The sequence below is a fragment of the Haemaphysalis longicornis genome, unplaced genomic scaffold (assembly GCF_048455015.1).
Source record: "Haemaphysalis longicornis isolate Haplotype H1 unplaced genomic scaffold, Haemaphysalis longicornis Haplotype H1 scaffold_8, whole genome shotgun sequence".
Lineage (NCBI taxonomy): Eukaryota > Metazoa > Arthropoda > Arachnida > Ixodida > Ixodidae > Haemaphysalis > Haemaphysalis longicornis.
This window is the reverse complement of record NW_027526445.1, coordinates 99,552,027-99,578,591: the sequence shown is the minus strand read 5'-3', so window position 1 is coordinate 99,578,591 and position 26,565 is coordinate 99,552,027. Positions and strand designations below refer to the sequence as shown.

Here is a 26,565-nt window from a genome sequence, read left to right as displayed (position 1 = left end):
AGGTTTGACAAGATGGGATCCACGTTCTCCATGGAATTGTCGTTGAGTAGGGCAACGTGGTTCTAAGAACGTCTTAGTAGGGTGCCTGAATTTACGCGCGTCTCCGCGGTACGACCGCGCTGGAATCGAGACACCTAATTTGGAGCAGTGGAATGTGGTAAATTTAAATTGACTTCAGCAAACCTATAACGTGTTATCTCGGCAGGAACGAGACGGGCGAGGAACAACATGAGAGGTAAGCGGGAAAGAGAAGAAATGCCTGTATTGGCAGTGGCGCCAGTTGAAGATCGCCTTTCGCCGACAGTTGCAACACAAGAAACGGATACGGGGCCATTTTTCCATGTGATCTCTGGAACCATGAGAGTCGGACAAAGGAGCTAGAATTCATTGACCCCGAGATGAAGCGAATCTCTCCGCAGGAGAGAAGCCGAGTCGGCTGCCACGTTTGTCTTACCGAGCTCCTGGGGACTCCGTCCCCGTCAAATTTCGGGACAGCCTGTCCTACGTTTCTTTATTATGACCAAGCAAGAAGGAATGGTTTGTCGAGATCACCTGGTACCGAGCGCAATCCTTGGCACCTCCAGTTAAGTCGAACGAACCCGCGGCGGAGTTCCCGCGATGCCGCGGTGGCCATTGCGGCTATGGTTCTCGTGTTATACCTTGGTAGCCGGGTAATACGGTCCATTTGTCCCCGCGAACACGGCATTCTGGTGACCAACGTCCTTCGTGCTCATAAACCAAAAATTAGAAGCAGCCCGCCGTATGTATAGAGCCTAGTTTGACACGCTGTATTTTCCCCTAGCGTGTCATTGGGTTAGGGAAAGGTAAAATTCCGGCTTCATGTACTCGGAGCCGCTGGTTTGAATGTCCATGCTGGACCGTGGTTTTGTTTTTTGTACTGCCTTACGCGCTATTGAGAACTTAAAACGAATATATTAGTAGAAGACACGCCCCCAAATCAAGGATAATGGTCAAACGATGTACAACCAAAGCGGGAAGCTCCTTCACTGGGTCTGCTTACTGAATACAGGCGTTAACTCTGGGCATGGAGGTTCAGTTACCCACATTGAGAGCAACCCTGCTACAGCTCGGCGGTGGGCGTGGTGGCGGGCGGCGTGTCTTCGCCCGATGTAGTTCAGCCCGACGAACATACGACATCCTTCCTCATTACATTTTCATTCGCGCTAACTTCGTTGTGAAAGTTCGCTCCATTTGTTCGGTCTTTGATGCGTGTTTACGGAGTAGATTCCATTCAAGTTGCCAAAAGCACCGCACCAGAAAAGTTGATGTACCTGCTGCTATTGTGAACAAAACATTAAGGGGTCTTAAGCATTTTTCCACGCACTTGACAGAGCTGTATTAAGTTCATCAATATCAAAATTCTTGATTGACAAATGGGCCCACGATCTGCTCAGGACTGTGATGGCACGTCTGGCAGAGTCCTTTAAAATCAGATTTTATACAAGTAATGATTACCTAATTTCATTTTCCCTTATTTCGTACGTATAAGATACTCATGCACAGTATCCAAAACTAAAGGATTCCATGTTGCAAAATGCAGCACAGTACAATTTCACAGCTATTTCTATCAGGACAAGGGGGACAGCCAGCGAAAATTTTTCTTTTGCGTTTATTGCAGCGCATTTATTAACTAAATGAACTGCAAAACAATATACAGGGTGTCCCAGCTATCATGCACCAAGATTTAAAAAAAGAGTGAAGGTGTAACTCGAAAGAAACCAGGTGCATAATGTTTGCAGTACTGTGAAGAAGCGGGCAGTATTTTTTCTTTAATGAGACTGAATTAACTAATTGTAATTAATTATCTAACTCGAGAAATACTTTCCTAATCACTAAAGTGTCAATGAGGCACTTGTAGGTAACCACGAGGGGCATCTAACTGCGGTAGTTTGAGCGATGAACTAATTGCGTACACATTTATTCTGACTTATAAAGGAAACCCGCGAAATATGAAAAATACCACGTGACGGCGCCTCCGCGCGCACCGTAAAGCAACGCCCTCAAACAGGCTGCCTCTGAGTTAGCCAGAATGAAATAGACAAAAGAAAGAAAGAAGAAATCGCGACCGAGTTTGTTCCTTATCTGCACATGCGTCCCGCGAATCTTGCTGCAACTGCTCCTTCCATGCATGCTATTATCAAGGTGATGCGCTGTCTCTTCGGGCGGGTAACACGCGAAGCAGTTGCTTTCAATCAGCTTTGTTTGGGGACGCTGCTTTACAATGCGCGCGTAAGCGTCGTCACGTGGTATTTTTCATATTTCGCGGGTTTCCTTTATCAGTCAGAATAAATGAGTACGCAATTAGTTCGTCGCTGAAAATAGCGCAGTTAGATGCCCCTCGTGATTACCTACAAGTGCCTCATAGACACTTTAGTGATTAGGACAGTATTTCTCCAGTTAGATAATTAATTACAATTAATTAATGAAGTCTCATTAGCGAAAAAATTACTCTCCGCTTCTTCACAGTACTACAAACATTATGCACTACGTTTTCTTCGAGTTACGCAATTTCTCTTTTTTAAAATCTTGGTGCATGATAGCTGGGACACCCTGTATAAAGCCCGTTCAGCAACTTGTGCTCTTCGGCAAAATCTAAAACAAATAAATGTGCGGCATCTAGCAGGCCCACTACTTGAAAAATATACACATTTATATATAAAGGTCACTCTAAAAAAACGTTCGCACATTTGCATGAGTACAATGTAGGTACACCCCACACGTATATGAACCCTGAACTCACATGAATAAATGTTGGGACTCACAGCCACCGATAAATCCTGAAAAACCTCACTCCACTAAAACAGTTTAATGGGAATCCAGTCCCACAACATGAATAAAACATAACATGACATACGCAATAACATCAAAGCTGGAAGCAATGCACCAATACCTAAGCTATTACCATACACCGCTTCTTCAACTGACTCTCACCGAAACGCCAATCCCCAATGTTTCTAAGGGCATGTATACCTCCTTTACAGACACCGGAACATCGGCTGCACTGAAAGCCCGCTTCTTCAACCTACCAGAATGTCCTCTCTAGTCTGACGCCAATTTCACAGAAAAGGGAGCGTTGCACAAAAGCTTATGACAGATAGAACTGCAAAAAGCTAAGTACAGCACACATGCATTACATGTGACCAACAAGATTCGTTTTGCTGAACATATAATGTGGGCTGCACTGTGTATGCAAATTTATCGCAACGGGAAGGGTTTCTGCTGATTAACTAATTACTAAACGAGAACAGTAACGGCCATGTGGATGGTCTTCTTGAGTAACTCCATGAAACCTAAACACACGTAAAAGCCCCTCTGTCGCGAAATTCATGTCCCTCCTTGACGGGTTTTCTTGCCGCTCGCCATTTTAGGGCCGAGAAAAGGCGTACCGCGTAGCGAGGGAAGGTTTTCGCCGCCATTGTCGTACCCGGGTCGGCTGGCCATGTGCACGGCCGCTGGATGAGAGGCGCACTGACTGCGCTCTCATCCAGCGGCCGTGCCATGTGTTTCGGGGAGAGAGGTGGGCGAGAGTGCCGCGGCCTACCGAAGGCTGCGCCCCGCGAATTCTCGGAAGACGCGCGGCCCGGTGGACTGTGTGCGTGGTGCAACGCGGGGTGGCCGGACGGACGGCCGGGACGCTTATTTCTAAAATGCAGGGAGCCCAGCGCATAGCAACCATACCGACACAGGATTGGCTGGTTTCAGAGGAGCGACGCCGAAACGTCACACATAGCAACGCCGGCAGGTACCGTACTCTCGGCGTCAGGGATGTTGGAGCGGCCGCGGCTGCCCGATTCCGGAACTAAGCGAAAAGTGACTATTCGGGGAGCGAACCTGCCGCTGCGATATTTCTACTACTTCGCGGAAGCGGTGGAGCGCCGAGCGACGGCATCCTTTGAGTTTGCATGGAGCGCGCGATTTAGACCGCACGTGAGCGTTCGAGTATCGAGGAGCGATATCGCCGCTAGTTACGTCTGGGGAAGTCATCGGAGTAGAGCCGTAGAGCCACCGTCGGAGTAGCGCCCAGTGCTGCAACGAAGGGTGAGTGCGCTCTCCTCACACTGCCATTTTGGCTTGCTGCTGAACTGTTATAATCACAGTGTGCTGATGAATTGTTTTCGTGAAATTTCTCTCGTCCTTGCGCGCACGGAAGGGGGCAGCGTAGTGTGGATGTCTGTAATGTAGATCAGATATTGCACGGCGTAAAACACTGGTTTCTTTGCGCGTGGTTACGAAGATGATCTCGAGTCAGCGCGAACGGACTATTAAGCTGAAATGCGATCTCAGCTTGTTCTGCTGTTTTCTGTACACGCACTCGTGAACTGGAGCTGTGCAGTGCCGGTGTCTTAATTAAAAAAAAAAAAACGTGCATCGAGTTTTACAAGCCGGCTAATTTTAGGCACTAAGAAAACTCATTAAGAGGATCCTCTAATTTTGTTAGCTATGATGCCAACGTGACTACCCTGGAAGTCACTTTCAGCACAGCTTCCGACGTTGCAAGTCAGGCATCCTGCCAAGGAGACTTAAATTTTTCAATACATGAAACCACTTCATCTCATTTAATGCACCCTCCCGGCCCCTTTCTTAATTGAATTTGAGCCGCTGTGGTTCAATTGAAGCTTCAAGCTTGGCCTAAATAATGGCAAACCTGCAGGGAAGTTCTTGTTTTGATATTTGTTACACTTTTGAACGATCCAAGCAGTGCAATGTTTCTGCTCGACAAACATGCACTGTATAGGCGTGAATCTACATGTAACTTGTATTTTGGCGAGGTGATGCTTGCATTTTTCATGATGGATGCATTTTTTTGAACTCCTCTCCTTCAGGTGGTGCCCGTATCGGTGGGCAGAGAGAGGCCCTACGGATGATGAGCACCTAGTGCACGTGGTTCCTCAGGGCCCAGCTGGCACGAGGTGTGTGCGACTGGTTCCTGCGCTCCTTTTATGGGGCGTCCCTGTTTTGGCAGTACTTGTCAATGCCATCAAGCAACACAAAATATAGTGCCTTTGCAGACATAAGAGCATTGGATAAAAGTGCAGCCTCTCGCTGTGCTTGTGAATCACAAACATGGCAGCTATGCCGACGTCAGGGCAAGCTATCTGTGGTTCCTTGTGTTGTCCTATCTATACACATTTGAGCAGACATTTTAAACAAAGTTCTACCTGCCGGTATCACTGATAGTTGGGCGCTTTGTAATAAATATCTGTGCCTCAAAGCTGTTATGCTTGCATTCTTTTGCAGGCTTGCCACCATTTGCTGGCATAATGTCTACAGCGGAGCCACCAGAGTGCATCAGAGATGACGCATCTTCATCCAGTGAGCTCGAAGTTTTGCGCGCCAACCTGCAAGATGAAGGCTCAGCTTGCCACTGGGTGGAGGAGTATGGCCTCCGGACAAACACATCATGGATTGTGGAGTCTGTGCAGTCAACAGCAAGGTGTCAAAAGTGAGAATTGTAATAACTAGCGGGATCACAATTCTGCTTCTTTGAAAGACCATAGTGCACATGCAGATGGGTGCCCCACATTTTTTGAGGAGTGTTGTGGTAATCGTCCAACTTGAAAACACCGCAGCTCTACATTTTGTGTTCCACCCCATTCCTCTCGAAAACACCATGACAAACAAAGTATATGTGCGGGTGATTGGGTCAGAATAACAGTGTTGTCACGTTAGTGCACACTTCAAAACCAAGCTACACGTTGTTACATTGCGGTAGGACAAGTTCCCCAAACCAAGGTTAAAGGTGAAAAGATGTATTCACCTGTCAGCCATCAAAGAACTGAAGCAAAGCTACGTGCCACACACAGCTTTGTGTATGTGGCGGAGGAGGGTTGCACATACATTCGCAGGAGGAGGCTAGCTCAGTGCTATGCCTCACTGCCCTAGTGTCATCTTCTCATGACATGAGAGCCCCTTAAAGAAAGAGAACTGCCAAACTTGTAAGAGCACCATAACCTGCAAGTTTGTTAGTTCCTTTAATTTGATATTGTTAGTCTTACAGCAGATATTTACACGAAGCAAATTTTCACACAAGCTTCTGCATTTGATGCTCATGGACAAGATCCAAGGAAAGGACGGAGGGTAGCTGTAGTCATACACCCAAACCTCCATATTAGCTCCTGTGGCTCGCTATGTCATCGTACCGTGACAGATGCCAAGGAGCTAGCTGTCGCTTTAGAAGCAGCAGAACATTTATGGACGGGCCATTCACACCAATTTCCCATTTGCAAAAAAACTTGTAGACACTTTCTGACCAGACAAGTAAGCCACCGCACACTTTGTGTACAGCCTCCCAAATTTTTAACAATATAGCGGGAGCGACGATCGATCGGCATGTTAGCGCCTTATCAGCAGCGAAATAGGCAAGAGTACGCACATGCGCATAGGGCTATTGGCTGTACGAGTACCGTCTGCTATGCTGTCTCCTTGAGAGTGGTACACTCCCTGCCACTGCATGTGAATAACTGTTCATGAGAAACCGTGGTTATTGGATGCACATGGGCATATCAAATGTGCGTGTGATTTTTTTTTTTCCGGGTCATTTGCCCCCTCCTAGCGTGAGGAATGTCATGGAAAAGATAAATAAAAGTAGAACAGGACCAGTGTTATGGCTGGAATAGCCATAGGCTGCTTTGCAATATAATGTGATGAATAAGAAATCTGATAACAATAAAACACAGTGCTTAGCTACTTTTTGCGGTACCGAAACGACCTTGCAAGATAAGAAAAATCAGGGGGTGTGTTGTCTTGAGGAGAACAGCATAGCAGATGACACTCCCACAACAGATAGTTTTAGGCGCATGCGCGTACTCTCGCCTGTTTGGCCAGGGAACACCGTGATAAGGTGCTGACATGCCGATCAGTTGTCGCTCCTGCTATATTATTAAAAATTTGTGAGGCTGTACTCTTCCAGACTAAAGGCGGTGTACCCCAACAACCTCAGCATCCACCTAAGATACAACACAGGAGCCTGTGGGGCCCAGCACACTCGGGAATATACTGCAAACCAAGCACCTGATGATTGGGACCTTGAAGAACCCATGCCACTCCCCAGGGCAGCATATTACCGTGGTATCAGGAAAAGATACCCTGTGCCACACGAATCCCTCACGAGGGCAGAATCCACCAACTGGAGACAGCCGCAGACAAGTACGTTCTCAAACTTAAAGGAGCCATGAAGAGAAAATACAATTTCGTTTAATTTGAAAGAACTAGGATTCAGTATCTCACTCAGCTCCATTACAGCCCCGAAAGATGTTTTTTAACCAAAAAAAAAAAAGCAAGACGTATTTAAAAACTTTCAAATTTGGCGCCACATTGACGTGTTATGAGCAAGAATGATGTCATGCGGGCCAACAATAAAACACAATTTTCAGTGCGTTAACTGCACTTTAGCATTCAAGTGATGCGGTCAAATGGAACTAGAGGCCCCATTACAGACGTCCAGTCATGTGTCATCACGACGGCTCAGTTAGGCGGCCGCCAATCGCACAAACAAGGTTCCGTGACGTCATAGAAAATTGGCTTGGGAAATTGGCTAGGGGGCCGCGACTGCTTCACACGTTTTCTTTCATATCTCCGTTATTCGTTCAAAGATTGCGATGATATTGGTATCATTGTTATTGGAACTAAGCAGTCTTTCTAATAAACCCAGCTTGTATTTTGTCTTCATGGCTCCTTTAAACACGCTGAGTACAATTTACCCTACACTATATGCCCACTGGGCCATCAGGAAAAATCCACACCGCATGGGAATGCCAAAGCACAATGGCTGTCCCCAAAATCGGAAACCCTAATGCGGAGCAATGGGTGGCACTGCTGGCCAGCAAGTGCTGTGATGACCAGATCGGTCTGACCCAGCGGGCACATAAAGCAGTAGAGGCCGTTGGAGCCCTGAACCAGTTGTAAATGCCCGTGCTGACCCCATCGTGAGCTGCAGCACGTGGCACAGGAACCCAAGTGGGGTGCCACCCAACGACTAACAAAATATAAATAAACATTTTCCTAGTCCAGTCTGTTCAAATCAACTTTTTAACTGCAAAGCTGTAGTTACTGGCCTTAATTCCCATGTTGCAAAAAACTCCCAGAGTGCATACCCACTGAGAGAGATTGGCTGAAAGAGAGGGCGAAAAAAAAAAAATCTCCAGTGTTCATTCTATTTGTGGCAACACTTGCTCGAAATGACAGACACGTCATAGCGTACACCCCTCGTTCATTTGTCCTCATGTTGTTGTGCACACAAGCTCAGTAAAAAGAGCCCTTGCACGTAGCAGTGTTTAAAAGACATGCGGCTTGGGAGAGACCACTGTGGCCACCGCATTTTGTAGAAGCCATTATGGATCACGAGAGACATTGCTACAAGTGTGCCCAGTCCTTCCCGAGACGACTTACAGATCCAACCGCTGACTCGAGTCGATGACAAAGAGCTGATGAAAGTCTACGATGCTGAGAATGACTTTTCATCCACCACTCGCCGCAAAGACAACAAAAACCTGTTCAATGCACATGGCGACAATTGCTAGCACCACGCCTATGCAAATAAGCAACAATACTGAAACTTAACCATGTGCCCGGCAATGCTCACCTAAAACAGCCTCGCCCTCCCAGTCTTGTGCATGAGTGCAAGCTTCCCTGGATTTATTTTTTTGTTTGTTTCCAGTCGTTTACTGAACTATAAAAACCAATCTGTGCCCTGTTACCCAACATTGTCGGCTGAAAGTGGTAGACCAGGGACACAAGACAAAATTTCTTAAGGCATTTAAAGGGGCCATGACGACAAAATTCAACTTTATTGAATTTGAAAAAGGGACCTTTAGTAACACAGCTCTATTCCAGCCATAAAAGATGCTTTTTAACATAAAAAAGGCGAGAAATATTGGAAAACTTTCAAATTTTGCACTAAAGTGACATAATATGAGTCATGTTGCCTGCACATTAGCATTCACATGGTACAACCAAACAGAACAACACGACCCACTACAAGCGGCCAGTCACATTTCTTGCCAGTGGCTGTGGTCGCTACCCACCGATCGCACAAACAAGATTCCACGATGTCGTAGAGACATGTCAGAAAGTTGCTCGGAAGTCGCCACTTCCTCGTCTTTTTTAACAGCGGAGCTGCTTAAGCTCGAGTTACCTCTGTGCCTGGTGGGGTTCGAAACTTGCCGCAGCAAAATGGAGAGAAGGAAAGTGCTACAGCCAGATGTGTGAGGGAAAGTGGCCAGGAGGCAAGGAGCCCGCGAGCAGGGGTTGGGAGTGCATGCCTCAATGCTTTTCGTCTTCTGAATCAAACCTGGGTCCCTCGTGCAATGAAATTGGAGCAGTGGGAGATACTGCTGTCTAGCTCCCTACCTTGTGATCAACTTCAGATGGCTGTGACGGCACACAGTTACCTGAAATAAGGAACCACCCCCCCTCAAACCTAGCTCAATAAAGAAGTCTTGTCTTTCTCTCTCTATCCGATTGCGCGCTATCATCACGTTCGTTTCGGGCACTTAGCATTTTCTTTGGGTTCAAGCACGGGCGTTGCCTGGCGTTTCACAATAATTAGTGCAGCAAAGTGGAGAGGAGGAAAATACTAAGCCAACAAGTGTGAGGGGAAGTGACGTGGAAGAAAGGAGCTGGCAAGCAGGTGCGGGGAATGCGTGTCACGGCACAGATGTTCGGGTGGGGGAGGCGTGCATCAGGATTGGCTGTGCCTAGCGACGACATAAGATCCGACATGCAGGTGCTCTCCAAGCTGAGGGATGCGGCATGCACTCAACGGCATCAGTGACCGTTACGATAAGCATACCTGTGAAAAGCCAAGTTAGAGCTAGTGAAGACTGCCAGCTCCACTGTTTCCTCAGCGTTTACATCTCAACTGCAAAGGTGGCACTAGCATTACTTTCAGACAAAGCAGTAGTTTTAATGAACAGAACTTGCTTTTTGTCTTCATGGCCCATTTATAATACCTTTTGTAAACTACCAGGAAAGCCCTTGTTAACAGCACATATTTCATAATAAACATTCACTGCACAAAAAGATGACAAGGAAGAAAGTAATCGACATGATACACCCACTTCGCCCAAACCTATACCTTATTAATACATTTTATGTCTGACACTGCAAGCAAAAAAAAGATTTTAAATGGGGTTACACCAGACACAACGTGATGAGCATTTTTTTTTATTCTGCAAAAGGCGAACTTTATTAAATTATCAGTAAGCCAAGAGATTTTGTAAAAATTGTTCGATATTTTAAAGGAGTAGACACTATTTTACGAGTCCGTCTTAACCCATAAAACTATATTTAATTAGTTAAGACGTGTTGCCACTGATGATCTACAGCTTCATTCATGGTATCAGTTTCTGCTTTGGCCGCTAAAAGCCCAGGAGCAGGATGCTGGGTGCTGTCGGGCACACCTAACTTCTTTGCGTCTTTGTCACTATTTTGATGCCTTGTCGTGTGCTTCAAAGGAATGAAGAGGCCACCTTTTGAGACCAGCTATACCTGTTTCCCCTTTATTTCAATTAAAAACTAGTCTCTGAATTGAGGCACTCTGAAACTGCCCAAAGGTGGGGGTGGTAAGGCTGAAGGGACCAAAAGATGCCACAAGCCCCCCTGAAATGTTGACTGTGTGGCTATTTTTGCAGTGAATGTGCTTGTTGGTTTCCTTCTTGACTAATATACATGCTGCTGAGAGGGAAAGGGGCAGACCGCTTTGAGTCTGACAAGCTGGAAGGTTTTTGCAAAATGCCTCTCTAAGCTAGTTTTATGTCACAGAACAGCTGGCCCAAGCTGTTTTCTGGCTGCTCAAAGCTGAGGCAATGATACTGCTTTAAATTGTTCCAAGCAACTTCTATGCCCATCACCGCAGGAAGGCATCTTGACATCTTCATAAAGTGCACCGCATTAATTTTTAGAAGTCATACTGCAGTGTCAGTACTGTACTGCTTTAATTTGTAGTGGTGCATCATCATCTGCTTGCAGCGCCACTATCCTCATCATGAACAGGACTGTGCTCCAGGGCCGGTCGCATGTCTACGCCGCTATCTAAGTTCCGGCCGGGCCTTACGCACCTGAATAAATGTAGGAGAGCCACACAGCGTAACCGAGTCCATGGCTCCCTTTCCTACAACACCGTTTCAAGCACAGGGGCACGCAGCTCAGAAATGACCCAGACACTCAAGGAACACACGCTACCAAAAGCTTTTCACTGGTGCAGTGGAGGCATGATTTGCCCCACATGCCTCCTCAGTTACACATGCTGCTGTAATCTTTTCTTCATTTTTTTTCTTTTCAGGATGGTGCTCCATAAAACATGGCGTTGTAAACAGAACGCACGAAAGAAGCCATCTGGCAGCAGCGGTGCCTCTTGCCCGGCTAAGATAGATATAAAAATAAAAAAAACGAACAGGCACACAAAAAAGAACGATCCTTTCTTGAGAAGGCCGAGCCCCCTGCCTGCAGTGATTAGGCTGTGGCACCAAGAGGGCCACAGCCATAGCACCACATCTGCCGATGCCCTGCGGCGTCTGGGTCCCGCCACCACGACCAAGGAGACATTCGTGGGCTACTTCGAAGACGCCATGTCCCCTGCGGAAGCCATCCGGCTCCACGAGAGCAAGCTCCTTGTGCAAGAGGGAGGCTTCACCCTGCTGGCCAATGCTGCTCTCAACCCCCTGCCAGCCGCAGTCTACTACTGGCACAGACTCTGGCGGCAGGAGAATTTTGGCAAGCAGGTGGACCCCCTGGACAAGCTGGCAGAGAAGATGCCAACATACGAAGAGCAAGGTGAGCATGCTGTGTTAACTTGTGCCACAGCTACGGAATGTGGCACTGGAGGAAAAAAAAAGAAGTTTTGTTCAACTCTGCTCAGCATAGCACATGTAGTTCCTGCTCGTGTTAACGGCAGCCATAGGCAGGCTGTGAGAACGCAGCCAAGGAGATTAGAGAACTTCGTTGCAAATGCAACATGGTATGTTACCACTATATTCAGAATTGCTTGGGTTTGGGCGAGTTGGTTTTCCATATCGACTTGAAATTTCAGCTTGAACAAAAAACGATAGGACTTAGGAAGGACTGTGTCTGTGTTTCCTTCCTAAGTCCTATAGTTTTTTGTTCAAGCTGAAATTTCAAGTCGACCACTATATTGTTTGTCAATGTGTTGAATCATAAACTGTTCGCTAATGTGCGCATAATTTGAACCGCCATTGCATTACTGCCTCCAGCATAACAAATGACTGAGGGGGAGAGATACAAACATGCACTTTCTTTATATGAAATAGCTGTACATACTAAGAAATAGCTCAACATACTAATCACATCGACAAAAATGATGCGGGAGAGTACTAACTGTCCCTATGCAACCCTGTTTGCTCCATAGCATTGGCAAAGGGTACACCAGGTCCCTCTAGGCCGATTCCAATTGCTGCATGGTCTAGCATGGTTTCTCAAAGTCGGTTCCGCAGGCTCCTCCTCGGGGTTCTGTGAGCCACCGATAAATTTTTCCTTGTTCCACGCTCGCCAAGTAACTTATATGGCGAACCCAAGGTGCAGTTGATCTAAGCAACCTCCATTACTCATGCCCAATTGTCAGTAAGCGCATCTCGGTGCATAACACAAATGTGCGAGCTGCGCAATAAATACCGCCAGCAGCTTGTAGGCAGCCAGACTCCGAAAGCGGGCCGCGTGGTTAAACTATTGCACTTGAATCTTGGCCTTATATTACCCCGATGCGGATTTCTCCTGTTTGGAGATAGGTGCAGCAAGCTTATGTGGTCGTGTAAAGTCAACATTCAAGAGCAATAAATTGGCGAGGGGGGGGGGTGTTCCTTGGCACTTAGTGGAGCTTTGCAGGGTTCCCTCGGACCAACATGCCTGAGAACCCCTAGTCTACTGTATCTGTAGCAGGACTCCTTGGCAAGGGATTCATGCTTTTGGTGACTCCTATAACTGCATAAATCTTATTATTTAAAACTGCACGGTGTTATTACCTGCTCGTCATCTACTCTTATCTTTATGCAGGGATTGATGTCCGGCTGAACCGCACCAAGGATGGCGCCTCCTGGGCAGTCCTTGTTGCCACGCCAATTATGAGGCGGGCCCAGCAACTCCACGCAGCACGCGAACTGATTTTTGTTGACTCGACGTCATCCTGTGATGCGACACATGCCACAGTCACAGTTCTGCTGGCTGCAACGAGTGCTGGGGCAGTCCCCATAGCTGTCTTGCTCCACAACGCCCAGACAGCCGAGGCCTACGCCACAGCATTTGCACTCCTCAAGGAGGCCTACCCACTGTGCTTCGGCGGACTCAGCGTAAGTGACATGCACGTGTGGTGCTTTCACTGACAATGTCTTGTCATTTTCTTTTTGAAAGGGTTGTCAAATCTATGTCACAAGTCAATAAGCATGTGTTGCTGAACCTAATGGAAAGATTATAAAAACAATGCACAGGGAAAAGGACCAGTACAATCATGAGGGCATGGTGCAAAATTCTTTTCTTATTTTTTGAGCTTTCAACCAAAGCAGACATTTACTGCCAAGTTTGGTCAAAGGGCAACATTATTGGTCAGCCATTTTCTTCAAGTGCAAAAGACGATAAATTGAAATTGTTATTAAGGGAAAGAACCACCTGGAGGGACAGAAGTACATGTAATTTAAGTATGTGTCTTGACTGATATCTTGACACTGGAGGGTGCATAATTCTAACTTGACCGGGTGGCACGTGCTGGTAGGTCTAATTTTCTGCACAATATAGCAGTGACTCGCAAAGAAAAGCCAGTGCCAACATCTGTAATAAATGGGCGTCTGCCCTTATGTCTCCACTCGGGCACGACATGCAGCTTGACAGGCAAACACTAAGAAAACATGGACATGTAGGAGCACCACCTCACAACGGCTAGACAAACCCTGCGAATTGTTTCTTATAGTTTCCACGAAGTGGCGCTGCCAATCGGGTGACTGCCCAAGCCGGGAGCACATGCAAAATCTAGGAACAGGAGAGAGCAACAGGGATGTGGCTCTTTCGCCATTTTCGGCTTACACACGACAGGGAATGTTGGCATGAGAGCATTCATATTTTTGCCGTCAAGAGCAGTGCCATGGTTACCAATGGTGCCACTTTCTGTAGCAGAGGTGGTGCTGAAATCGAGTGCATATTCTGACATGCCTGCATGCATGAAGCAGCGATGACTGCTTGATGCGCCCCAATTTGCAAAGATGTTCCTCACAGTAGTCTAGAAAGAGACTTGTTTTTTATTGCGCCATTTTGCCACAGGGCATGAAAGTAACGGAAGGTTAAAAAAAATTGGAAAGAAACTGGAGGCAAGTGGCTTTATGCACCACAGAATGCTGTATAGGCCAGTCGCAGCAAGATAGTCCTACAGCAGCTTGTAAAGCTGACCATGCGTCCACTAATGAATATCGGGTGGACGGCCTGGGCGATTTCCTAGGGCTACCAAGTGCTGGGTTCGGGCTGATTGGAGTCCTGGGCATGTCCCCAGGGGGTGGTCCAATGTCGCTTCCGCAGCAGAAGTAGGGCGGTAGGGGCAAGTTGAATTAGTCACCACAAGGCTAGAAGTCCACGTTGCATGAACACCCAAGCAAATTCTCCAGAGCGTGACCACCTCACGGTGGGTTCAACCGCCAGGAAAGTCAGCCCCATGCAGAGGAAGACGGCCACACGTGGAGTGCCGAAGAGAGGCTGTTTTAAAGGGACAGACAACCAATTTTTGTAGAGTATATATTCTCTATCCCAAATGAAAGTGCATCACTTAAAGCACCTTAACGATAAACGGTTTTGCCGATAACGCCCTAGAACTTTTCAAATCGGAATTTTTTAGATCTACGAACCGTATGTGTCCTCCCAAAAATAATGCTAGCAACCATGACACACAGTAGCGTGGCAACATACTTTTGTCTGTATGCCAGATGAAAAGCGATATTTAAAAATTCGTCCCCAGTTAAAGAAAAGTGTGAATCGCAGGCTTCCTTATTCCTTTATGTGCTTTTTTTAATTCACCAGTCTATTTTGCACGAAGGTGCCATCTGCTGGGATGGACAATAGGTAGAATCTGGCTTCACGTTGTGGGGGTCAGAAGTTCGCTTCTCCCCAGGCTTGTCTTTTCTTTTTTTCTTCCGTTGGATTATTTGAAAACTGAAATTGAATATTTTGGCAGAAGAAAGTCCCTGACTCAGGCAGAATCATCAAAGCTTCTTCACTGGGTCTGTTTACTGAACGCTGCCATTGATTCTGAGCATGGATGCTCAGTTATCCACACTGAGAGGAACCCAGCGGCGGCGGGTAGCGTGTCTCAAAAATTTACAAAATAGTGTTTAAAAATACATATACAATTTTAACTATTACAAATACTTGTGTGAAAAGGTTTTCAATAAGTGAATAAACGTTTCAGCAGTTACAGTAGCAGCTAGGTTTTCAGGTCACGTGACGGGGACACATATTGTAGTGTCAAGTTTCGAGAACCGCCACCCTTCCGATTTCAGGAAGTTTGCTGCCAAATTAAAATTATTTCCGCCAATTTGTTTAGAAATTTCTTGTGGTTACCGGGCTATATCAAATGCTGGCTTTTATACGAGCTAGAGAGCATATGCACGACAAAAATCGGTTGTCCGCCCTTTAAGTAGAAGAGCATCCTGCAGTGACAGCTGCAGAAGCGGGAGCGGGTCCGTAGCTTACGGATTATGAGCAGCCAAGTTGGCCTCCAAGTGGGCAGGTGTGCTGCAACATGTCCAGAGGATGCAAACAGGGCACGGGAACGATTTCAGCATCCGGTGCACGTCGAATGTAATGCTCAATGTGCTGTGTACACGCCGCATCTCTCGAGTAGCCTGTGTTGAGTCTGTGTAGATGATCAGGCAAGACGGTGGGGCAACACAAAGACAAGGGCCTAGGGCTGAGCTCTCCTAAAACAAATGGAAGAGGTGCCTCCGTAACATAAGTGCATGTCTGGTTTACAGATGGCATAGCACGGCAAACTAGGCTCGTGTGGATGATACCATTGCCTTCACATGGGCCTAGAGGCCATGGTGTGTCAATAGGGAGGGGTGGGTAGGTCTGATGCACTGGGCAAATACTTTTTATATGCCAGAAAGGCCGGTTGTGAGGGAATACAGTAGAACCCCGCTGTTACATTCCTCACTGTTGCATTTTCCTGGCTGTTACGTTGTGTGCCATCGGTCCCGGCATAGCTCCCATAGGATATAACATATTGCGAACCCCGCTGTAACGTCGCAACTGTGGGCCTGTTACCGTATAATGCGTCGCAACCTGACACTCCAAAGCGGCTTGGGCACCGCCATTTTGGCTTTTGATGAGTCTTGGCCAGGATTTGTTACTAAACAACCTACAAGAAGCTGCAAGCGAGTTGGAGAGGCAGTCACTAGATGGCCATCTGTCGAAAGTGCTATTATGATCATCACTGAGCTTACAACAGAAGTTTTACTTCGGAACGCCGGAAGTGCGTGATGTTAACGCCGCCGCACTGTTGTAATGGTGCCGTGCAGCGTTTTTAGATTGGGTCAGTTGGCAAAGAGCATGGCCTTCCAGTACCGCGGCACGGGCCGATGCTGCTGCCGGTGCGGTACCGTTGAGATCGGTCTCGATGCATCGTCTGCTGCTCCTTCCTTGCCACTCTCGGCACTTTCTACACCACCCATACCGTCACTTGTGCCAGTCCTTCTACACCGCCTTTCTGCAAACTGCACTTTCTACACCACCCATACAGGCGGTCGGAACGGCTAGCACGTGGTACGGGGATTTCACGACGCTCGATTTTGTTGTCGACCTTCATGAGTAAGGTGACGACGAGCGAGTAGTACAATGATTTTGCGACGACTATCATGACTTGACGCCCGTCTTAATTGCTCTTGGCAACACTGAATGTGCACATGAAAAATGCAAAAAAACACCCCTACGTTTGGTGGAACGGGCAGAAATGAAGTGGGCAACAATGGAGTTCCAGATAGGGGGTCATTTAAAGGAGTACTGGCACGAAATTTCAAAGCTGAGATAACTATGTAGAATGCTTCCTTTTTATCAGGAGATATCTCCCAGCAAGTTTCAACAGCAACCGTTCAGTGAAGCGTATTTAAAATCCATTTTAATCTTCGCCCGCACGAGAAAGCCCAGAGCGGACTGACATGACATCATCTGCTACTTGCCCCAAACTGCCGACGTTGGGGCTCCCGTGACGAAGCCGACGCACTGGCTGTGGTTGGCGCACGCTGCTCGGGCGTGTGTACACGTCATGATTTTGGGACTGACGTCATGCTGCCCGGGCCTGTGGGGACGGTGAAGACCTCGGCCGGTCTGAGTGCGCGCACACTACCAGAGCGGCAGTGATACGGCAAGAATGGTGACGTCACGTGATACCTCCTGTCATGGCGGCCGCTCGGCGTTCGTTTTGTCGAAACCGAAACTGACACGAATAAACGATGCCGTAAATGAATGTTTACACTGCGCTCGACCGTCTAATCTGTCATTCTATGATTAGTGGGCTGGTAGGCATGCATAGCAGCGAAAAAAACAACACAACAAAATTTCGTCTCAGTACTCCTTTAATGACGCCAGTAAGACGCCGACCCATTTTCGTGGCTTTCCTCACTCTTTCGTTTTCCCAGCTGTTACGTTTTCTTTTCCCGGTCCGGTGGAAAACGTAGTAATGGGGTTCCACTGTATTATGGTCAGGCTGAGGGCTCTATGTGGACAACCTAAGGTCACCAACTGCTGTTGTTTCAATACGCATGAACATTATGAACTAGGGCCTAACACTGAAAAGAGAGCTTTTGGCATTCTTTGAGGTGGAAAGCATCACGCAAAAATTGTGAGGAAGAAGTGGAAAGAAAGGAGTTCGCTTGATCGCTAGCTTTAACAGAAAGGGTGAATGAGGTGAAAATGCCCTTAATATCATTTGGAAGGTGACAGCTGCAGCAAAAAAAGTGCCTAAACTAATTGGTGCGCCAACGAGCACCGACAACGAATGCTAGCACAGTATGATAAAACAACGTACAACTACGCTGACGAAAGCTATTTGGCATCAGCTGAAAGGCCCTTGGCAAATGGTTCAGCCACCACCTAATACCGGACAGGCATCCCAATGTGCCGTCGGCACAACAGTCAAGCTTCTATAGGTTCAAAGGCAACAAAAAGCTCCTGCAACTGAATGAGGACACCTGCACTATTCAGACCTTCCCAAGTAGACATTATACCGGGTCATGCTGCCAATATCCAGTATTTTACAATTCCACCTCATTGACTGCACCAACTGTTGTTGCCCACAAGGTGTCCCAATGGACGGACTAAACACTTTGCTGCACAGAGTGCAGCAAGGCTTAATGAAGGCACATGGCTAAGGCACAAGGCTGCTGCGTAACCGGGATTGCACTTGCATTGAACCAAACATTAAATACAAGGCACAGTGTTCACACTGGCTTACCTGGCTGTTGTAATAACCCCACAGGCATCATAGGCTGTAGGGGAACAATGTATGCGCATTCAGAAGGCAGGGTTGAAGATCACAAAGCAGAGACAGAGATTTTCATCCTTAAGTCACGTAGTGTGGAATCCACTATCCTAGCAGAAGGCTTCCCTCTTTAGTTGGCTGTACATGCTAGAGCAATCAAAGCAGCATTAGTGTGAAGAAACAAACACATGGCAGCATGGAAGCAACCGTTATCGAACGAAGGCAGCAGTTCCTTAGTCTCGAGCACTATCCGTGCTTTGCTCCTGTGTAAATGATGTCGCCATGAGTACTTAATCTTTTTTGAACTCGCAAGCTAGAAATAACAGCGCTTTATCTTCTAAATACCAAACCCAGTCCACCAGCATTATTTCTTATCAAGAACACCCAACATAAGCTCAGCGTCCTCCTTTGGGCAGTATTTACACGTCTCAAACACGTCTATGGGCAGATATTGCGTGGCACCCTACCTTTGACTTCACTAAAAGAAAGCCTGGAAGCTTGGGTTATTCATGAATGCACTAATAACTCTACAAATAACCCACGCATGAATGCTTGGGTTATTCGTAGTAACAATGTGTCTCATTAGCGGCATGTTTGTCTGCTAGGTGATGAGGAAATTGCTTTTGAACTACTTGTTCTGAACAACACAATTACCCTTTTCGACCACTTGTTCTGAATAACGTTTTTGCATTTGTCGTAATAAAGTCTAGCGATGGAGCACTTGAGGGCTGCTAAACTGATGCCAGGCACGACCATAACTGAGATGATAACGTCACCTTAGGGAAAGAAATCAAGCACTACGCAATCACACCTCGCCACTGCTCTGCGTGCACTACAGCGATACTGCGGCAGGGTTATTACAAGCGTGCCACAGTATACCGTGGAGATAATCTTGACAAAATATAGTTCACAAGTTCATAATTAGTCCTTACCGACCGTCTGTCGCCGGCGTTCGCCGTGATATAATTGCCTGTGTGACCGTCCGTAAGGGCGCCGCCATCTTGGAACGCTTGACCTGGCTTGGCTGAAGCTCGTCTAGCGCACTGCGTTCCCACAACACGTTCACAGAAAATTTCTTTACATGTCTTTGCACGTGACGCCGGTTGTTTCCCCTAAAATAAACTTACATGGTTATTTTTGAATTAATGAAAAAACTGCCGTCGCAGGAGTTCTATTTGCAATGGCGGCGCCATCTATCCAGTGCTAGACCAAACAGTGCTGGTTACGCGTTTTGTTTTCGTGTGGATAGGTGGCGCCGCTTCCAGATGCGCGCACAGATTTATATGCTTAGCTTTTTTTTATTACTGTGTTGTCTTGCAGAAGATATCAGCTCAAACGTTGCCGTTTTGTCTGAAAAATGCTTTCATATTTGAACGAGCCGACAACCCCCGAGGTGGGGGGAAGGAGGTTGAACGTCGGTCTGATTTCTGGAAGAACAAAGAAACTAATGGAAAACTAACCTCCATTCTACAAATTCCTGTGATTTATCCTTTGGTCACAGGGCGTTGTGGGAAGCTATGGTGGGAAGGGTAGAGGTGAAGGGCAGGAGATTGGAAAGGGGAAGTGAAGAGTAGGATAGGGAGTGGAGATGAGGAAGGGAAGTGGGAGGAGCAGGATGAAGTGGGAATAGGAGGGAAGGGGGGGGGGGGCTTATTTGTTCGACAGGCAAGACTGAAATGCTGAGATACATGGCCAGTTTTTCTAATAACCTTTTGAGCTTGCAATTTTGGGAAATACGTTCGTGTACTGCAGCCTGACTGGCACCTCAGTAGCTGATATATTAATCTGTACTAAAACGTAAATGTTTGTAACTCTCCATGAGTTCTGTAAATGAATGGTGGTTTTCGAAAAGCTAATGGGAGCAGCACACTCTCCTGCTGTTTGGCACACAACTGCCTTTTGGACAAATTACCATAAAAATTTTAAGGAACATAACAAAAACCTATTTAGAGCAAATGAAATTGACCTAAGAAGGGAGCTTGAATTGCATTTTCATAAGCACATCATCATCATCATCACCATCATCACCAGCCTATCTACGCCCACTGCAGGGATAAAGGCCTCTCCCATTATTCTCCAATTACCTCGGTCCTGTGCCAACTGTGACCAATTTATCCCCGCAAACTTCTTGATTCATCTGCCCATCTAACTTTCTGCCGCCCCCTGCAGCGCTTGCCTTCTCATAAGCACAGGCACACCTTAAATGATAAGCGCACCACAAATGTTACGCTTGATTTTAAAATTTTACGCTTCGACAGCTGCACACGTAATCATGTGCATACACATGATTATTATCATTGCTATTTTTGTTGCCCCATTTATAGGCCCCTGGAGCATTCATGACAGACAATTCTGCTGCTGAAAAAGCAGCTCTGAGGACCACCTGGCCCGAAGGAAGGCAGCTTCTGTGCCATTTTCATGTGGCACAGGCAGAATGGCGGTGGTTGACGGCTGCTCGAAACAATGTTGAGAAAGACCAAAGGAGAGCTTTGATGACGAAATTTCAGCAGGTTCGTGTTTCCCATGTATTTTCGTGGCAGTACCAATGCATGAGTGGCAATGACATGGCCATGTTACGGTCTTCCAGGTAACTAGGCACATTTATACAAATGATGAAAGCAGTGTACATTTTCATTGTACTACGGACTGGCTGTTAACATGCTGCTAAAATTTAGTCCGGGCAAGAACACTGATTTCATTACACTTTATGCATTTAAAATGACAAATTTTAAGTTTTTAAATTTACTTTGTAGATGTTAATGTTTGCATGTTTTTATGTATAAATGTTTATATTTGAAAGGACCTGAAAAAAGCTATAATGAGTATGCAGATGTTACACAAGAAAGAAGTCTGGCAGGAAATGAACATGGAACCATTGCCGTTGAACCTAGCCAAATTCATGAGAGTAGTATCAGCGTAATGGTTTAGATACAGGTCTTTGGCTTGCCTCAAAGGTTGAGTGCGAAACTTAGTTTTATGATTAGTAATCTTTTGCCCACTTGAGCCTACATGAACTCTCAATGTCCTAATGACACTACAGGCAATGGTTTTTAACATTTCGATTCAGACAGCATAGCATTTTTATCAAATTACCTAACAATGTAGGCGTAGATTTTATGGCGTCCACACATGCAGGAAAAAATGCAATGTGGAAAAAACCAGTTTATAAGGACAAAGCTTTTTGCGAAATCAAACATATATCACCACTTGCACCAAACCACAAATTCCTGCCTGGAAAGTTAGGGTTAAAGAGGTCAGAACAAACGCAAATATGTATCACCAAAGCAAGTGCATATTGCCACTTGTGTCAAAGCTATGTGTATCTGGGAATGTATGATGTAGTGCATGATTTAATGTGCGCTTGATAAGGCAAACAAGCACGTGGGGTTCGAAAACAAACGCCCTGATGTGCATGTTATTAGCAGGCCTGCCGTTCAAAATATGACTTACAGTAGAAGCTTAGACATCCCGTCGCTTAGATTTGTGTATTATGAATAGATTAGTTATCAATAAGCACCATCTTCAAAATCAGTATGGTCAAGATAAAGGTGTGTGTGTGTGTGTGCAGTCAATGCTCAAGGAACGTGAAATCCCTAGAAAATTTTCACCTAAATTCCGTTACGTCTGTGTGATGTGCTAGAATGCTTTGTGTTCTAATTTTTTATGCATTGAGTTCTCTCAGATCATGTATGCCACCAGCGTGGAGGGCCTCAACAAAGCCATCGAGGGCCTTCGGGGCAGCAGCCACGAGGGCTACAAGGCGCGTGTCGAGGCCTTCTTGCAGCAGCAGCAGGGGGAGTGGTTGTTGCTGTGTCGTGCAGACCTAACTACACGAGGCCACAACACCAACAACTTTGCAGAAGCCTCCATCAGGATTCTGAAAGACATTGTGTTGTCGCGGACGAAGGCGTTCAATGCTGTGGCACTTGTGGAGTCGGTTGGCCAAGTGATGGAGGAGTACTTCAAGAGCCGCATCCTGAAGCACGCCAACAACCGGGTCTCCACGCACCACCTGCTCTACCACAGCCTGCTGAAGAGGATGCCTGAAGAGGCTGCAGCGGACATTCGAGTGCTCGGAGACGGCTGCTTCTCCGTACCCAGCTCCAGTGGCAACGGCGAGTGGTACGAGGTGTGGGGCCACACAGGCCTGTGCACGTGCCCAGCTGGCAACTCAGGGGCATTCTGCAAGCACCAGGCCCTGGTGCACAAGCACTATGGAGGGCTTTTCCCGAATTGCCCTGCACTGACGGCCGAGGACAGACATGAGCTGGGGTGGCTTGCACTTGGCAGTGAGTGCCCGAGCATTGACTATTTCATGGCATCGGGTGACGAAGTGACGCCAAGCCAACGTGCTTCCTTGGCGAGGTGTCAGAATGGTGAGCCCGTGGCCTGTAGCAGCCAGGACTTTCCGCCAGAACCGGCGGCCAGTCCGTGCAAGGAGGAGCAACCGGAACAGGATGCCTTGTGTGATGCGCTGCCATCCACATCAGGTTCGCAGCAGCAAGACAGGAAGGTATGTGCGCCATTCCACAAACCAGTCTCATTTCACTAGGCATATTAAATTGTCCCCGCAATAAATAGCCTAAATTAATACACCAAAAAGGTAACTGCCACAAAATTTCCTAGCTCGAAAAACGCACTGAAGCGCAACAAAAGAACACAAACAAGACAAGCACTATCCCATATGTGCTGTTATGCTCTCAAGTATTTTCTATCAGTTATCAGGAAACCTATGTCCAATGTTGCGCTAGGTTGTGATACCACCCACGCACTCCTTGGTCTTTTTTTCGCGCTGTGTTGCTAATGGATTACCAACTAGCCGGAACCCTCGCGCTTTTATTTATATTGAACACCATTCTGCTGAATTTGCCCCAAGTTCTTTTCATTTGCATGCAAATGTGAAACAAGTATGAATGAATTGCTAAGCAAACTGCAGCTTTCAAACCACTTGTTAATCTTTGAACGCACGTGCGTGCAGCTCTGGGCAGAATGTACATTTGTGAAAGGCTGTTGTGCAGTGTCATACTTTCAGAGCACAGTCAATAAAAATATGATGCAATGTAATAAATTTTTCTGCAGTCAAAAGCCACTGGCGCTATGCATTTATTGCATACCAGCCCAAAAACTAGATGGGACAACGAAAAAGAAGTCAAGAAGCCTGCTAAGTTGTATTGTGTCTTTGTGGTCCCGTCAAATCTTCCGGTGTTATGGAACGAAGGGTCCACTACTCGCATACCGATACCCCATTCCTCAATACAATGAATACGTATAGCAAGTGTCTATTAAATCCGAACACTATTGACGTGTGCTGTGATAGCATTTTTTGTACTGTAGCAAAATATTTATTTCTCCGATAAAATTAGTGTCCTGGTTATAAATTGCTGTCTTTGGAAGCAAGTATTGCTTTAAAACCCATCTAATTTTACTCAAGATCAGGTAATCCTCTCCCTTTTGCCACTTTTGTGAAAGTTTCTTATGAAACTGTTTGTGCAGGATGCAGATCACAACCTGGAAGCCCTCATTGCCGAGATGAGAAAAATTCACGAGGCTGAATGGCACAAAGACTCGTACAGAAAGCACCTGACAAGTGCAAGCATGCGCTTGCAAAGATTGTGTAAGCAGCAGCGTGGTGTAGGGGCCATCATGGCGATGAATTCGGCACTTGGCCTCGAATTGAGGCGTGGCCGTACTATAAAAGTGCAGCCCACAGCCCTGTCGAGGCGCCGTCCAGGGCTTACCAAGGGGTCCAAGAGAGTGCCGGCTGGGCGACCACCAAACGATGCAGCATTGAAGGCAGCCCGAAAGCGCCCTCATGTTCTTTGCCGCAGTGTTGGCGCAAATGTTCCCCATGCGAAGATGCACGGCCAGGGACATTAACTGTTTCCTTACTTCGTCTCCTCTCTGAAAACACAAGCCCCTTGACCACGCCTTCTCACCCCCCAGCATTTTCTGTTGTTTGTTTTGAGGTACTACTTCCTGTTTGTTGTTTGTTTGCGGGTGTGTGGTGCCGTGTTTTTTCGTTTTGCTGTGACAGTGCTTCAGTGCAGCGGGCAGACAGTCACGTAGACGTAGCCCTGTGTGAAGTCCCCCTTCCCAGATTTTTTCTGTTGTTCATTCTGGGGCGTGCGGTGCCGTGTTTTTTCGTTTTGCTGTGAAGTGCTTCAGTGCAGCAGGCAGACAGTCACGTAGACGTAGCCTTGTGTGAAGTTCTCCTCCCCAATTCTTTCTGTTGTTCATTCTGGGGTGTGCGGTGCCGTGTCTGTGAAGTGCTGCTTCAATGCAGCAGGCAGACAGTCACGTAGACGTAGCCTTGTGTGAAGTTCTCCTCCCCAACTTCTTTCTGTTGTTCATTCTGGGGCGTGCGGTGCCGTGTTTTTTCATTTTGCTGTGATGTGCTGCTTCAGTGCAGCAGGCAGACAGTCACGTAGACGTAGCCTTGTGTGAAGTTCTCCTCCCCAACTTCTTTCTGTTGTTCATTCTGGGGCGTGCGGTGCCGTGTTTTTTCGTTTTGCTGTGAAGTGCTTCAGTGCAGCAGGCAGACAGTCACGTAGACGTAGCCTTGTGTGAAGTTCTCCTCCCCAACTTCTTTCTGTTGTTCATTCTGGGGCGTGCGGTGCCGTGTTTTTTCGTTTTGCTGTGAAGTGCTTCAGTGCAGCAGGCAGACAGTCACGTAGACGTAGCCTTGTGTGAAGTTCTCCTCCCCAACTTCTTTCTGTTGTTCATTCTGGGGCGTGCGGTGCCGTGTCTGTGAAGTGCTGCTTCAATGCAGCAGGCAGACAGTCACGTAGACGTAGCCTTGTGTGAAGTTCTCCTCCCCAACTTCTTTCTGTTGTTCATTCTGGGGCGTGCGGTGCCGTGTTTTTTCATTTTGCTGTGAAGTGCTGCTTCAGTGCAGCAGGCAGACAGTCACGTAGACGTAGCATTGTGTGAAGTTCTCCTCCCCAACTTCTTTCTGTTGTTCATTCTGGGGCGTGCGGTGCCGTGTTTTTTCGTTTTGCTGTGAAGTGCTTCAGTGCAGCAGGCAGACAGTCACGTAGACGTAGCCTTGTGTGAAGTTCTCCTCCCCAACTTCTTTCTGTTGTTCATTCTGGGGCGTGCGGTGCCGTGTTTTTTCGTTTTGCTGTGAAGTGCTTCAGTGCAGCAGGCAGACAGTCACGTAGACGTAGCCTTGTGTGAAGTTCTCCTCCCCAACTTCTTTCTGTTGTTCATTCTGGGGCGTGCGGTGCCGTGTCTGTGAAGTGCTGCTTCAATGCAGCAGGCAGACAGTCACGTAGACGTAGCCTTGTGTGAAGTTCTCCTCCCCAACTTCTTTCTGTTTTTCATTCTGGGGCGTGCGGTGCCGTGTTTTTTCATTTTGCTGTGAAGTGCTGCTTCAGTGCAGCAGGCAGACAGTCACGTAGACGTAGCCTTGTGTGAAGTTCTCCTCCCCAACTTCTTTCTGTTGTTCATTCTGGGGCGTGCGGTGCCGTGTTTTTTCGTTTTGCTGTGAAGTGCTTCAGTGCAGCGGGCAGACAGTCACGTAGACGTAGCCCTGTGTGAAGTTCTCCTCCCCAACTTCTTTCTGTTGTTCATGCTGGGGCGTGCGGTGCCGTGTTTTTTCGTTTTGCTGTGACAGTGCTTCAGTGCAGCGGGCAGACAGTCACGTAGACGTAGCCCTGTGTGAAGTCCCCTTCCCAGATTTTTTCTGTTGTTCATTCTGGGGCGTGCGGTGCCGTGTTTTTTCATTTTGCTGTGAAGTGCTGCTTCAGTGCAGCAGGCACACAGTCACGTAGACGTAGCCTTGTGTGAAGTTCTCCTCCCCAACTTTTTTGTATTGTTCATTCTGGGCCGTGCAGTGCTGTGTTTTTTTCGTTTTGCTGTGAAGTGCTGCTTCAGAGCAGCGGGCAGACAGTCATGTATATGTAGCTCTGTGCAAATTCCTCACCCTCAACTTTTTTCTGTTGTTCATTCTGGGATGTGTGGTGCTGTGTGTTTTTGTTTTGCTGTGGAGTGTTTCAGTGCAGTGGGCAGACAGTCACGTGGATGTATCCCTGAAAGTCAACCCCCTCCTTGTCTTTTTTCATAGTTGAAGGGAAGATTTA

The 26,565-nt window shown here is 47.1% G+C and overlaps 1 protein-coding gene and 1 long non-coding RNA gene across 2 annotated transcripts; one reads left to right on the top strand and one right to left on the bottom strand.

Annotated features, from left to right (window-relative positions):
* The first annotated feature begins 3,926 nt into the window (after window positions 1-3,926).
* On the top strand, window positions 3,927-24,786 carry LOC144148404 (uncharacterized). The gene is made up of 9 exons (XM_077679940.1): window positions 3,927-4,059; window positions 4,845-4,931; window positions 5,260-5,464; window positions 11,303-11,793; window positions 13,027-13,319; window positions 20,809-20,994; window positions 22,167-22,997; window positions 23,978-24,051; window positions 24,768-24,786. The coding sequence occupies exons 3-9, from the start codon at window positions 5,283-5,285 to the stop codon at window positions 24,784-24,786; spliced, it is 2,076 nt and encodes a 691-aa protein (XP_077536066.1). The 5' UTR covers window positions 3,927-4,059; window positions 4,845-4,931; window positions 5,260-5,282.
* On the bottom strand, window positions 14,241-19,667 carry LOC144150189 (uncharacterized). Its single transcript, XR_013318452.1, has 3 exons — window positions 19,417-19,667; window positions 15,700-15,862; window positions 14,241-14,706 (listed from the first exon to the last, which is right to left on the bottom strand). It is a non-coding gene; the product is annotated as an uncharacterized LOC144150189 (long non-coding RNA).
* Window positions 24,787-26,565: the final 1,779 nt, after the last annotated feature.

Coding starts and splice junctions, on each gene's coding strand:
- LOC144148404 (XM_077679940.1), top strand. CDS start 5,283: ATGTCTACAGCGGAGCCACCAGAGTGCATCAGAGATGACGCATCTTCA. Junction 20,995..22,166: donor TGATGACGAAATTTCAGCAG/GTTCGTGTTTCC, acceptor GAGTTCTCTCAG/ATCATGTATGCCACCAGCGT. Junction 22,998..23,977: donor CGCAGCAGCAAGACAGGAAG/GTATGTGCGCCA, acceptor CTGTTTGTGCAG/GATGCAGATCACAACCTGGA.